This window comes from Anabrus simplex, chromosome 3 (assembly GCF_040414725.1).
Source record: "Anabrus simplex isolate iqAnaSimp1 chromosome 3, ASM4041472v1, whole genome shotgun sequence".
Taxonomy (NCBI): Eukaryota; Metazoa; Arthropoda; class Insecta; order Orthoptera; family Tettigoniidae; genus Anabrus; species Anabrus simplex.
In genome coordinates this window covers 285,930,385-285,946,545 of record NC_090267.1, presented here as the reverse complement: position 1 = coordinate 285,946,545, position 16,161 = coordinate 285,930,385, and the positions used below count along the sequence as shown (strand labels likewise).

General features: G+C 36.6%; 1 protein-coding gene across 1 annotated transcript in view; it reads left to right on the top strand.

The window, feature by feature from the left end:
- C3G (C3G guanyl-nucleotide exchange factor) overlaps positions 1-16,161 on the top strand; it is a 426,509-nt gene that overhangs the window by 356,823 nt on the left and 53,525 nt on the right. Inside the window, exon 10 of the mRNA XM_068226676.1 lies at positions 5,239-5,421. Within this exon, the coding sequence (XP_068082777.1) occupies positions 5,239-5,421 (183 nt within the window). The remainder of the gene's footprint in view (positions 1-5,238; positions 5,422-16,161) is intronic.

The window sequence follows — 16,161 nt, the reverse complement described above, 5'->3', positions numbered from 1 at the left end:
ACAACAGATCATTAACCCTATTCGAAAAATGATATAGCCTGCCTTGCACACGCTTAATTTGATTCGGAGACGGATCATTTTCATCAAAAAAACTAACTACAGAAGCTAGCCCAGTAACATTCTCCGTGATCGTGGAAAGAGAATCGTCAATTTCTTTCTCTCCCAAATTGGGGATGGAAATGGGCAAATCCAGGGACTCTCTAAGCTTGTTAGTGTCTATTGCAACCGTGCCTCCAGATTGCACATTTCTGATAGTTAATTCATAGATCAACTTCTCCTTGCGCAAATAGTTAAGAAGGAGAACATCGCGAGGGCCAGGCATGATGACAGACCAATTTTGAAAAGGTCAAAAAATTCCAGCAACCGAGAAAATGGTTAGAGTTCGGAACAAACAATATTTAGCCGTCAAAAGGGGCTAAATTGAGACCCATTCAACCACGCTCTGCTACCACTTGTTACCGTGTTTTGGTGGTAGTTATGCATGAAAGAAGGTGCTGGGTGGTGAATGGGTCTCAAGCTACTAAAGTGAAATTAATTTTAAAATTTAACAAGGTTATATTTTCTTTTCAAAATTAGGTAACAACAAATAGAACAGGTACTTAGTAGCCGAAACACAATTGAAAAATACATTTACATAGGTACCCCATTTGGGGCTTCAAAAGTCAGAAACATAATTCTTGGGCAATCAGCTCAGTTTTACCCCAAACACAATTTTAACAGAGGGCCAGAAAACCCCATTCATACCTAGGAGCCCTTGCTCCAAATTACACTGAAAAGCCTCCTCGAGGCATACAATATACCATTTTCAAAAGAGCCACTCGCTCTCAATTTTAAGCCTCTCCCAGGCCACACCAAACTCCACCTTTAAGCTGTCCTCAAAGGACATATACACAGGGGTAAAATACCCAACCTACTGAGGTCTATTAAATGACAAGAAGGTTAATACATGACCTCTAAAATACAATTTGAGGGGAGGCGAACTTGCACTCCTAATACACTTTGTTTAAGACCTACTTGGCCTTAGGCCGTTAGTGCAAGGGCTAATCCCATACTACAGAGGTGACTTAAGAAAATAACAATTTACATTACATTACGGAAGAATTGGTTGAGAAAATAAGTTCACCTCCAGACAATGTGAGTGGGAGCTCGAGAGGGTTAGCACTCTCTATCCCAGTATGTAGCTTTACAAGAGAATAGATGAAAAGAGAAGTTACATTTTAGGAAGAGGTTACATAGTGGAACGCTTAGAACCCGCCCCGAAAGTTAAACTGCTGAGCTAGCAAAGAAAGAATTTATTAATCGGCCATTACCTTGTTGCTGACCGCTGCCGAGGAAAGAGGCGCTTCCCGCCTCCTGCTATGTACTTAATACACTGAAAGATGGAACAGAAGTGGCCGAGAGACCCAAAAATCAGCAGTTTAAATACTCTCGCGGAAGTTTCTAGGCGTTAGGGGAATGAAAACACCCTCCCACAAACACTTTATTGGGTAGGACACAGCAACATATTCAAGTTGGGGGAAGATACATCTGATTGGATAGAAATTAATAGAAGAAATTCGGGATTGGATACATACATAACAAGGGGAAGAAAGGGGTAAATATTGCCAACTTAAACAATGACAGAAAGAAATTTAACAAAGAACAAACTCTTGAAATTAAATTTTCTCCAAAAAAATAGTTCTTTGACTCCGCACTAGGTTGCACTATTGTAGATCTTCAGTAGTGTCCTCTAGAAGAGAAAGTTCACACTTCTTACTTCAAGCGAAACAAAAACACATCAAAAGTGACACAGTTCTAAAACTCCAAAATTTACAGGTAGTGACATCTTCTGAGAAGGTAGAAAATTAATACCGTCAATAAAGTTCAGACTTCCTCCAGCAGAGGAGTTTTAACTGGCGCGCATTTAAATTAGCGGCGTGGAGGTGTACCACCCGGTACAGTAATTATTGTTGATTTTTATTTTTTTATTTTGTTGAATGTTTGGGTGATAGGTAAGATGTATTTGGTTTTTGAAAGGTTCTGGAAGTTTGTCTGTTCATCATATCTTATTTCATCTTGTTTTTCTTTTGATAATTTTTTTATATGACCTGCTCTATTTCTGCAATGGTAGTGATGTATTCTTTTTGTAGATGTGGACTTAACTAATTATCTTTTGGACCTTTATTAAAGATCTGTAGTTCTGTTTCATCAAAGTTTATATTGATTACATTTTTAATGGGTGGGTGAAAGGTTTGTTCAGTTTCATTGGTATTTAGAATTTGATGTTTTAGGGTCTTTTCTAGTTTTTTCAGACCTGAGATTATTCATTTTCTTGTCAAAAAACCTCTTTTGTCTTTTAGTTAATATTTCTTTGTAGTTGGTACTAGTGTTTCTTTAGAATGAGTCCTATTCTAATGGAACAAGCAGAGATGCAGCATTTAAATGGGCAGTGTATAATTTAGAGTTTAATATAGTTTTTTACTATATAAAAATTTGATTTAGATTTTAATCTAAATATTGTTAGTCTTTTCCTATTAGTTGACGAGCAATGTTTCTTCAGTACGATTTTAGGAATTTCAGAAGTAATTTTTGATTCAAACATTGTTTTAGAAAAATGATATCCTTGCCAATTTTAGATATCTTGTCTTTTTTTATTTTTTATTTGTAAAATTATTTTAAAAATGTATTTCTAATAATATGTTTATGTTTTCTGTAATTTCATTTATATTAAGTGTAGGGTTCTGTTTTTTATCTATTTCTATGTAGATTGTTTCTAAAATGTTCATTTCATTGTGCCTGGGTGACTGGATTACGATTTATGAACTTCATTGTCAAAAATATGTATTACATGAAAAAAACACTTAATGAGTCAAGTACGGTACATGTTTTGTACCTCTTTATAGGACATCATCAGCTAGGATGATAAACTATATCTAAAAAGCCATTACAGAAGTTTAAAATGTAAAGTAGATTACATTTCTAAAATTTCTTGAAACATTTGTGTGTCACTATTTGTCTTCTTCTTCCTTTTCCTCTTCTTCTTCTACTTGTTCTTCTTGTGGTATTTTATTGCCTTAATTAGTGATTTTTGGTTAAAAATCTTCAAGAAGCTGTCTGTTTTTTTTTATGTTGACAATAAAAGGGGTTGTAACCTAACTGGGAAATTCATCTCGCCTGCAATTGGAGTGCAATATAGATGTACTGTATGCTCTTCACTCTCTCAATGTGGCTTCTTGTTAATTTTGTTATTGAGAGTCTAAAAAGAATTCATTTATTTTCATGTGAAGAAACTGAATTGTTACTATGTGAGGATGCTAGAGAATGTTAAATACTCACTTCCCCGCTGGCCCTTTTAAAACGTGTTGCTGGTGACTGGTTGCATTGAATGTTGACTGATTGATGGCACAGAAGAAGGTATGCAGGGAGTGGGAAGGATATTATTACTGTAGTAGAGGTAACATACAATTGTTGAGAAGTTGATGACATCTTGTCTTTTTAATTTTTTATTTGTGAAATTATTTTTAAAATGTATTTCTAATAATATGTTTATATTTTCTGTAATTTCATTTATATTAAGTGTAGGGTTCTGTTTTTTTTATCAATTTCTATGCAGATTGTTTCTAAAATGTTCATTTCAATGCCTTTCTTCTTACTGTACATAAAATTGTTAGGTCATGTGCTATTGTAGTAAAGGTATGTTGAAAATCACACATATGTGTACTCATGGCTGAGTATCTGTTTTATTTTTTATTTTTTTCTGCATTTGTGTGTTCTTGGTAACATGTTAGAAAATTTGAATAGCTGGACAAGATCTGAGAATTTCTGATCTTTCCTGACAGTTCAGGAAATCAAAGAGGCACTGAAGCAACAAAAGTGTAGAAAGGCAGTTGGAAAATGTATGTTATACTACAGCAATTTGGTATACCAAAAAAATACAATAAGTATAATCCAACATTTTAAACATCAATATACGAGACATGAAGTAGAAGTAACGGAACCTTTCAACACAGAAACTGAAGTAAGACAAGGTTGCATCCTGTCACCCCTTATCTTATTTCCACCAAAAATCCTGAAGGTGAAAATTGACACATTGGGTAATCAAAGAAGTGGGAGAAGAGAAAAAATACAAGAAGATTGGAAAAGAGGACTTCTAATTAAAATTCCAAAGAATGGAGATTTAACAAATTGGAATAATTGGAGAGGAATCACATTGTTGTCTGTTCTAGTAAGATATTTACCAGAATTGTACTAGACAATAAAGGAGACAGTGGAAGCTAAGATGAGAGAACAAGAGAGGTGAATTCTTAACCACCCGGGAAGAAGAGTTAAAAAGATGGAAGGAACATTTCACGGAGGTGCTCAATAGAGATTGAGATATAGAGCAGATTGGTAACAAACAAATGGAGTCTGTAGATGGTGGTCCAAGAATAAATTTACAACTCCCAATCTGTTCAGAATTAGAGAAAGCATTTGAACAGATAAGAACTAGAAAAGCACCAGGTATGGACAATATCGTGCCAATAATACTTAAAGTAGGTATTGAGACGTCAGAACAATTGTTGCAATCCCTGTTGGAAAAAATCTGGTTTTCTCATTTCCATTGAACACAGAAAATGGAGTAAGACTAAGCTTCATTCTGTTACCCCTTATCTTTCATCTGGTCTGCTGTAATGAAGAAAACCACTGCAGGAAAGATAAGAGTAATATAGAGGGGAAAAATCAAAGCCCAAAAACCAAGAAGGAGGAATTCTGCTGTACATGTGATAACATTTTGAAACACTTGTTCTGTGTACATGAAAATTAATGAGCTACTTAAGAAGAAGAAGAACTACTTTCATTATTGCCTTCTGTGAAGTCTTTCTGACTGCATAAGAAAAAAAAAATGTATTTAACAAGTCATTAAATTTGAATAAGAGGACCTGTAGAAATATTAGGTAAGAGTGTTGTTGATAGCCTACAGTCAGGAGATGCATCACATGGGTTGGAATTCTCAAGTGATCCTTTGTTAGTAGAGAAGAGTAGAAAGTGGCTTTCAACATTAATCGTAACTGGAAAGTAGCTGCTCTGTATTCGCTTATTAACTCATGTTACATGGAGCACACGTGTTGTTAGTTTCCCTCCTTCAGTAACATGAATAAGAATGGGCCTGTAGCATGAATCATACATCTGTCTCCATGTTAAAGAAAAAAATTAAAATCTTAAATTTGAAATGGTTTTCTCAAAGTAACTTCCATTATAGTTTGTGCTTTAAAATTGCAGTGTTGAAGTCCCATCACCATCACCTGCTCTGAAGGAATCAGTTGGTCTGCCTCCCGCTCTGCCTCCTAAGCGAAATCGCACAGCAAGTGTCAAGTCCACTACCAGCCCTCCTCCTCCATCATCACCACCTCCAGTTCTTATGTCACAGGAGTTATCTGTAAAAGAAAATATCAACCATGTATGGTAAGTCAAAGTTTTTTATTAAAGATAGGGAATAGAACTCCAGATGAGACATACCGTATCACATCTTAAGATCGGCTTACAGATGGAAGACCATAAGACATTGCAGTATGAGTTAACTTTGATCAGTATAGGAGAGATTTTTTAAAAAACTAGTAGAGTCCTGCATGTCAGGAGGAAGAATAAGCAACAGTAACAGGAAGAATTACAAGACCTACCCCCCTTTCATCCATAGCACCACCAACTGAATTGCTATGATCTGTTGCAAAAGCTGGGCATCATTGAGGTACAGTAGAGTCTCGATAATTTGAGCTATTTGGGGGGCGGAGGCACCTCAGATTTGGAATAAATAAGACTACATGGAGCAACACATGGAAAATCGTGGGGGAAAAAAAAAAAAAAAAAAAAAAAATCAGCAACAATTGAATAAGGTCCTGTATTCTTATTTTTTTGAAAAAGTCCTTAGCTGACTTCTGTCTCTGAATGTTACATCATTTCTGTACAGCAATGACACCCCGTCACTTGAGAGCAGAGTGTCGGTGGGAGTTTCCTCTGGTTGTTTTTCTACATAGCGTAGTGCTGCCTCCAACACACTGAGACCCTTGCTATGAGACATCTTTGGTGCTGTCTCTTAAAAAACTACTTCCTCACTTTTTTCTGTTGGTTCATTAAACATTTCAATGATTGATTTGTCTGTAAGTTCATACTCTTTATCACTCTTCATCCATTCCGTAACTTTGATTTCACTAGTTTTTTTACATTCAGGTATCTGTGAGATTAGATCTGACAAGTTTGGTGTATCATTACCATTGCTGTCATTGGAGTTACTGTCAGCAGACACAGCACTTCCTAAAATCTTCTTCCATAATTTCCTAAGTATCTCTAGCTTCATGTCTTCCCATGATTCTGCTAACCAATACACTGTGTCCCTCATGGTTATCTGTTTGAGGAAGTTCGTGATGTTTTCCTCGAGTTCTGTTACTTCCAGGAGTGAATGTAGCATTCCAAAATGCCCTGATCCATAGGTTGTATACAACTTTTTATCTTAGGAGGCTAAAATAGAGCACAAATTCCATCACATGCTAGTTCCTGTTCATCTGGATGTGACCCTACATTGTCCAGCAATAAAACTGCTCTAATAGTCAGACCCTTCTTTCTCAAAAATGTTTTACTTACAGGCACATATTCTTAAGGACCACTTTTTAAATATTTGTCTATCCATCCACGAATTCTTGTGGTTTTTGTTAGAGACGGGCAGTGCTGAGAGTGAAATGTCTTTAATAGCTCTTGGCTTAGCGCACTTTTATATGACGATTAGCTTTAATTTATGATTGCCAGATGCATTTGATGTCACAAGAACTGTCACTTTTTCTTTACTTTTCTTGTGACCAGTGATATGAGTTCCTTCACATGAAGCAAGTGTGTTAGAAGGCAACATTTTAAAATTGAGCATTGTTTCACTGCAGCTGTATAACAAATCAGCACTGAGATTTTCACTTTTTATGAGGTGTTCAAGCTTTTTTCAGAACTTGTTTGCACCTTCAGAAACACCAGAAAGTTTTCTCCACACATTTAAGTTGTCGAGCACCATATCTGTTTTTCCATCTTTGTAACCAGCTTACACTTGCACTAAAATCATCCTAAAGTGAAACATTGTTTTTGTGGTTTAGTTAACAGAGGCAGAAGAGAGGTCCAATATCAGAACCAATTTTCAAATGAAAAAGTGTTGCTTTTTAGAAACAAATTTATTCAGACTTCCTTATGCATTTTCTATATCAGAAGTATTTTCTGAGCACGTACCAGAAGAATATTTTTCCAGGTTATGTATGTTGCGTTGCCAATCACCAACCATTACTTCTCCAACTCCATATTCAGCTGCTAGATTTTTAATTGTCTCCCCATTATTGAGTCTTTTTAAAGCTTTTAATTTCAGTTTTAAAGGCATAAACTTCTTTTTGCTTTTACTGTTTATAATGAAACAATGTATGGCAGCACTGCTCACAAGCACTACATACTGTATACTGTTCTATCCAGCAACTCTGATACACAAGCACTTAGTGGGAGTAGGCGCATACTCTACTGGCGGGAAGGTGAGAACATGTGACAACAAACACGCGCGTGACCTCAGTAGAGGGGAGGCACAGTACGCTGACATGGCAGGAATAAGCAGGGAAAGATATGCTGTAGGATATTCATTTTAAATTTACAAAAAGAAAAATTCAAATTATGCTGAGATTTAATGGAGCATCGGATATCCGAGACTCTACTGTATATTCTTCTTCTCATAGTGCCTTCTCCATTACTGAAGGTTGGCCACAATCACAGTGAAGTCTGCACGATGTTTGGCTGTCCTCATCAGTCTACTCAAATCTGTCCAATCTCATAAGTTCCTCAGCCAAGAGTGCTACCTCTACATCCATCAGTTTTACTCTGCATGATCAATTTTAGTACTTTTCATTCCTCATAATATTCCCAAGGTAGGCCTTTCTTTTATTTTCTTGATTGTACACACCGGCATTCATTCCCTCCTGAGTACGACAGCTTTGGAAACATAATCAGTCCACAAGATCTGTAACATCCTTTGAAAAACACATATCTCAAAGATTTATTCTCTTAATGGTGTTACATTTCAGAGTCACTGTTTCAGGACCGTTCTGGAGCATTGAATATACATAGCAACTGACAAAGTTGTGACATATCTCCAAGCTGAGGCTTTTGTCACATAGTAGATTGAGGTACATACAAGGACAAATTGCCCCCACTACTACACTCTGGCATGTAAAAAATTCTCTGTACTAGTGTACATTGGCCGAACATGCCAGGCCAGTGGGACTCATATCAAGGAACATAAAATATATAGCTGTCTAAACCATGGCAAATCAGTAGTAATGGAGCACAGCCTGTCTTTAGGTCATGGTATCATGTTAAATTCTTACTTACATAAAGCACAATAGGTCTAGGATCATAAGTAGTAGGTCTGAGGAAGATGGCCACGTAATTTGGGCCGTGTAGCTGTGAGTTTGCATTTGAGAGATAGTGGGCATCCCTGAAAATGCTATTCTGTGGTTTCCCATTTGCACACGACACAAATGCTGGGGCTGTATCAGAATTAAGGATACGATCTCTACCTTCCCAATTGTGGCCCTTTTTCATTTATTCATCCATTCATTCTTGTGTCACTGAAAATCTATGTTAGTGTGACAGTGGAAACACTCAGAAAAGAAAAGATATGGAAGATATGCAAAAATCCCAGTGATTTTAACAGGAATACTGACTCTCAGTTAAGCAATACCTGACTAGCCATTGAAGATCTAAGGAAGGTAGTTCTCTTTCCTGTTCATTTCTTCATCGTATCTCTTTTATTTTCAGATTTCTTATTCTAATTCCATGTTTTCGCACCAGACAGGAGCACTGAATATACATAGCATGATGAAGTTGTGACGTGTCTCCAAGCTGAGGCTTCTGTCACACAGTAGATTGAGGTACATACAAGGACAATAATTAATAATACCTCATGGCTCACTTGGTGTGTCAGTATATACACTAGTATATGGAGCAGTACCTAATGTCATATATGAGAAATGCAAACAATTAGATCCATTTCTACGTGTACCCTTTAATTAATTCTTCTCTCTGTCTCAACTTTTTAACTTGTTTATATATTGCATCTCTCTCCTCTCTCTTAATGTTTCAGTCATGCTTCATACCCATCTTAATTCAGTTTTTTTTCTATCTTCTTTACCTGCCTTTCATTGTTCATGGTTTTATTTTTCATAAAAATCCCCTTCTTCTTTTATTAATCTGTGATCTTAGAATTTTCTTTCTTGGCTAAAAAGACATCAGAATTGGAGCAAAATGGTGACATGAACTATTTAAAGAAATTTAATAATGGCGAGTGAATCCTCTGGTGATGAATGAGAGTTCTGCCTCATCAACAGAGCAGCAGTCAATTGAATTTGAACCTTTCGTTATTATTAGAACTGATGACAGTCCCAATACACGAAAGAAGCTCATAGTTCTAGCTGATTAAAGGATTGGAATAATATTGAATATAATAGGATGGAAGTCAGAAGAAAACAAGAACTTAGCTAAGGAGGTCAGACAGTAAAGGTATCAGGAGTTTGACACTCTTCAATGGTAACAAAACTTGCAACATCAGAGTTTTAATAGTTATTGCACTTATTTTACAAGCTGCAAGCTTGTGTGGGAAGAGCCTTTGATACATTGTAGTCAGTGAAGAATGAATATCAAGCCCACTCTGAAATGGCAACTAACATTCCAGTAAAAAAATATTCAAATGGCGTATGGCTTTTAGTGCCGGGAGTGTCCAAGGACGGGTTCAGCTTGCCAGATGCATGTCTTTTGATTTGACTCCCGTAGGCGACCTGGGCATCGTGATGAGTATGGAATGATGATGAAGACAACACATACACCCAGGCCCTGTGCCAGCAAAATTAACCAATGATGTTTAAAATTCCTGACCCTGTCAAGAATCGAACCAGGGACCCCTCTGACCAAAGGTCAGCACGCTAACTATTTAGCCATGAAGCCAGACAACATTTCAGTAAAATACTAATAAAAACGATAATTTAGTTCATTTAGTTCTCCTCGTTTAAGGCACATAGGTAAAACATATTATTCTTGCATTGTCAAGGTTTATTTCATTATTAGTGTATGTAAGTATCACTTTGAAGTTGACTGTATTTATTTCATAGGATTCAGACAGATATTTGGGATTCATTGTCTTCTTTTAAGCAGCACTTGAACAACTCCTGAATTATTTTGGAGGTAGTCAAGTAGATAAGAACATAGTTTACATGGCTTCAATCATGAGCAATTGGTAGTGGTGTGATTTTGTGGTGTTTATTTAACCTCAGTTTAGGTGCTTATTTTTGTGCTTATGTAATGATTTTGTTGCTTATTTTGTGGAAATACCAGTTACGATACAAGTTATCTTATGCAAAGCATGTATCAATAAAAAGCATGCTTGCTAACCTTTATTATTGCATCTTAAGTACATATTTATAGGCACAGACAAAAAGAAACCATGCAGTAGTTTTGAACATTGTCTACTCTTCATGACACTGAATGGAAGCAGTGTGAATAGTGTCAGCCACAGAGCTAAGTTGAATCAAAATGCAGCATGCCCCAACAGCAAATTTAGCAAACCTTTGTTGGATGATTTTGAGAGGGGCCGCATCATCAGACTAAGAGGGACAAGTTGGATGTTTTGGTACATTTCTCGCAGTGGTAACATGAGTGTATAATATAACTATTTATAATAGTTTATTTAAATCCGCCTTGATCAATACACTCATTAAATGAAAGAAACATTATTTATTAAACCATACATGTTTCGGGAAATCTCAACCATTCCCTTCATCAGTGGTTAGATCAAAGAATAACATAATATGACACAATCTTTTGTTTTACAATTTGAAGGAGTATTGTGTCCCAATACATCACATCAAAGAGTAAAGAGAACTTATGAAATATTATAAAAATGATCAATACATACAATTTTGGTTGAACTGAATGAGAAACACTATACAAATTTAGGATCTTCAAGTTTTCTTCTTTTCTTCTTCTTTTTGTTCCTTAAATGATTATATGCTAGCCTAAACAGTGGGTTATCTTCTGTACTTTTCTCATTTAAACTTGATTCAGAATTACATTTTTGTGTAAGGTAAATTTTTAAATTTTCCAAAACATTCATCAGTTTTCCCTTTTTGGTCGAATGTAATAATTTCATGTCATTGGAAATGTCTGTAAATTTATGATTCATTTCAACCATATGTTCTCCCATTGCCGAATATCTTTTATGTTTGACCGCATTAACGTGTTCTTTGTACCTTATAGCCAAACTTCTTCCGGACTGTCCTATGTATCGTTGTTTACATGTTTGGCATGTTAATTTGTAAATTCCTGATTTATTAAATATACATTTATTCTCTATTTTATCTGAATTGAAAATTATCTTATTAGTATTATTATACGTTTTGTATGTGACATTGATGTTCTTTTTCCTGAAAATTTTAGCCAGTTGATAAGAGTGCTTATTTCGAAAAGTTAGAACTACAAATTTCTTTTTCTCTTTTCGCTCTTTAATTAAAGTTGTTTTAGGTTCATTTTTCACTTTATTTATCATTCTATTAATAAATCTGTTGGAATATCCGTTGCTACGAGCGATTTGATGGATTATATTTATCTCTCTATTATAATTCTTCTTAGACATAGGTATATTCATAGCTCTATTAATTAAACTGTAAAATGCTGCCTTTTTATGTTGACCTGGATGATTGGAGTCATTTCTGATAATAGTATCTGTTTGAGTAGCTTTTCTGAAAATTTGAAAATCAAAATGACCAGAATTTCTAGTAACTGTCAAATCTAAATAATTTAAAGTCCTATCATTTTCAGATTCCATCGTAAAATGCACTTGTCTATCCAAAGTATTTAAATACTGTAATATACTATCAGGTTTAACCTTTCGTTCATCGATAATAACAAATATATCATCGACGTATCTCAACCACGTAATCAATCCATCTATTTTATCCACTATTTTATTATATTCCATGTAATCCATGAATATGTTAGCTAAAATACCTGAAGCCGGCGAACCCATTGCTAGGCCTTTAGACTGTTTGTAAATTTTGTTGTCAAAAACAAAATAGTTATTTTCCAAAGTAAATTCTAGTAATGTTAAAAATTCTTCAATTTCCACCTTGCTTAATTTGCTGTGTTGCATTAAATTCTTTCGTACTATTTTTATAGTATCTACAATAGGAATGTTGGAGTACATAATTTTGCCCCATTGAAGTGCTGAAAAAAAGGAGGGGAAACTGTCAAAATTCACTTTGGAATTTTAACTTTCTATAGTCTGCAATAAGCCAATATTGGTTGTCCTTCTTATGCACTAAAAAGAGGACTGATTACCCCTTTTTCTAAAAGAATTTGAATACAATCCCTCCTGGAAGACAACTTCCTTTCCCGGTAGGATACTTTGATCGAAAACCACGATACTGTGCTACCATTTCTACTGAACCCAGGACCCTTCCCCAAGTGCTGCCATAGAAAAAGGGAGTATTTAAGAACCAGATACACCCGGACAGAGATCCACACCATAAATGACACAAAAATTTACAACAGAGATATAAGGTACACAGAAAAGGGAAAATAGGATAGGTCCAAGGACTTTGACTGAAGGCAACAAGATACAAGTCATAATTTGAACCCGCTTTGCCTGCTTAAAATTTTTTTTTGGAGAAGAGGAGGCAAAATGGGAGATGTGTGTGGGATATTATATTTCAGTTCAATTTTTTATGAGAAATTTTTGGCACATCCAAGATCCAGTGTCAAGGTGAGAATTTCTCCAGTAGGCTATTCGACACAGAGTACTGGCTTTCTAAAATGTCATACAGGGAAGTCAGAAAATTTCTATCAGATAGAGTGCACAGGGATTTATTAGGAGAAGGTGTCTCCAATGGGTAATTTTGTTGAGAATGGAAATGGAAGGTGAAGGTGTGCGAAATGAAGTTGATAGATAGACAGGTGTCACACACAAAATCAGATCCTAAGATCATGGGGACAGACAGATTAGGAATAAGACAGGTAGTGAATTTTGATGTGGCATTTCACGCGGCCCACATGAGAAACATTGCAACCGTTAGCCGAAACATACTTTACAGAATTATCACTTTCAGAAAGCCACTTGAAACTCATGTCCTTTAGAAAGGATTGACCCAAAACAGAAGCCGTAATGCCCATGTTCAATAGTGGAAACAATGGCTGAGGAGTGCACAGAATCTTGACCCATGGAGGAGAAGAAGAAGGCAATCCACAAACGTTTTTCTTATTACTTTCGCTGGGCACCAATGTTGGGCCATTAAGTTGGCGATGACTTGGTTTCCCTACCCGGGAAAACAGCGAGGGCACACTTCAACTTTCATCCTACACAGACCACAGCTATTGCACACAGTACAAGACCTCGACCGATACTCCATAGAGATGTATACTACATTTCCTCAGTTCCAGCATCTCTCAACACCTCGGTCTACTCTGTGTGGGGAGTCGCGAGCTTGGACATCAGTAATGGCAGGACCGGATCAAGGGCGTCAAGCATTCCTATATTCACAATGCTGGGGAGGAGCTGGAGAAAAGGTGCTTGATAGGCCGTATCAGGGAAAGAGCAATCAGATGATATGGCAGAGGCTGATATAGATTGTTTTGGAATAGTGTTGACTCAGATTCACACCGCAGAACAATGTTATCATCAGGACACCTAACTTCTGACTGCTTGATGTAGAGTTTGTATTTGGGAGCCAAATTTCGGTAGAATGTATCAAAAATTTCAACATCAGATTCACTGACAAATCAAATAAACAAAGTTAGAATTTCAATAGCATAATAGTTAAACAATTCTTCCAACCCCTGAATGCACCTAGAAATCTCCTGTTTGAGGTAGTAATCAATCTGACAGGCAAAACTTAAGTTTAATCTGTCGGGCGAAGTCAGACCGGCATTGTATATTCTTCTTACTAAGACGGAACCTTTTGAGGGCAGCTCCATCAAGCATAGCAGGGATAACTGGGACAAGAGGATCAAGGGAAATCAGACCATGCTCCGCCATGTTACTCTCCCTTTCTGAAGAGTATTCTTCTTCTCCTAAGAACTTTAAATTCCATTTCCATGCAACTTTAAGGGCTGGACTCATTGAGAGCAATTTGAAATCCCAGGGCGTCGAGAACATGGGGGGGGGGAATGAGATAAGGTTTCGATTCTATCCTCAGACAGCTCATTTTCTGGCGATAGATTGTTGACTTTTGCATCAGTTCCTTTGGTCAGCAAATTGGGAGAACAACCGAGACTCGATTCAACTGATGGATCACCAGCTTCTAATTCGAGCCCCATTACTTTATCACAGACATCTCACTGCGAAGGATTTTGCTTTCCCCACGAGAATGTTGAGTATTGTCTGACTCCATATCAGACATAACAGCTCAAACACACAATTTCCAAACAAGTGAAGGAAAGGACCCAAATCGAAAGCTAAAGCCACAGAATGCACAAGAGACAAAATAACTTAAATAAAAAATAAACACCACAAAATCAAATCTACACAATATACAACTAAAATGAAGAAGTAATGGGGGGGAGGGGGGTCTTAATTAAGCGAGTTCAAATTTATCGCAACTTCCTTTCCCGGTAGGATACTTTGATCGAAAACCACGATACTGTGCTACCATTTCTACTGAACCCAGGACCCTTCCCCAAGTGCTGCCATAGAAAAAAGGAGTATTTAAGAACCAGATACACCCGGACAGAGATCCACACCATAAATGACACAAAAATTTACAGCAGAGATATAAGGTACACAGAAAAGGGAAAATAGGATAGGTCCAAGGACTTTTGACTGAAGGCAACAAGATACAAGTCATAATTTGAACCCGCTTTGCCTGCTTAAAAAATTCTATCTAGGGATAACACCAAACTACTATATGATAACAAAATTAAAATAAACAGGGGTTTACTTAAAATAAAACATGAAAGAAAAATCTGACCCATTAAACACACTTGCATACTCAGAATCAAAACAGAACAGGAAGCAATAAAACTTATAGCTTGTTTGACATAGATTGTTATTGGATTATGGCCTCAAACAGCCTTTCAAAATCATCAAATAATTCTATAGAGATAGTACAAGATAGCACCAAACTAAATCTGCTTTCTGTCACACACATATTGGGAACAATTACATGCATTTATAAGAATGCAAGCAGAGAAAAATCATTCCCGACCAATTACTAATGTATTCCTTCATAGAGCCGATGAACACAGAAAATGTTACCACAACAAAATGCGCATCCCTTGACTCTCCGAGATAACCGTTGCATCACTACGTGGACCAATCACAAAAGAATAATGAAAATTGGATGGTCCGCTCGCAGACAACAACCAATAGGATGAAGGCTGCAACAATAAAATTTTGGGAAGGGCATACTCACAATTTTCTCAATCGTGCCTCACATAATAATAATAATAATAATAATAATAATAATAATAATAATAATAATAATAATAATAATAATAATAATAATAATAATATTTTTTTTTTACGAGGGATTGTGGAAAATCTTCAAAAAGACACTTGTGAAGGGTCCGCACTCCACAAGTATGTGGGATTCTTACCCACTAAAAACCACACACCCTTTTCCCACGATGTGAGTCATCACCCCGGAACCGCTCTCGCATTACTTCAGGGTGATATCGTCCTTTGTCTTTCAGACATCTTCTTTCTTCATTTCTCCTTTACGAACGTTCGTATGCTTCCAAATCCTTCTTCTTCTGACGAAGGATATCCTCCACATGTACTGCCACGCAATCCCAGGATTCCTGGTTTCGCAGCATCACCGAAATAACATTATCTGTTGTCAGTTCTCCTAGTTCAGTTTCCACACATCTTCTCTGAATTGTCCAATGGCCGCATACAAAAAAGGTGTGATATACATCGTCAATATCATCGCAGTTTATGCATACTGCGTCACTCGCTCTGCCCACTTTATGCAGGAATTTCCGGAAATATCCATGTCTTGTTAGAAGCTGCGTGAGGTAGTAATTTACTTCACCATGGGCCCTTTCAACCCATATATCCAAGCGTGGTATCAGTCGCTTGGTCCATTTGCCTCGAGGGTCACTTTCCCATCTGAGTTGCCATCGCCTCATCAGCTGACTGAAGGCGCG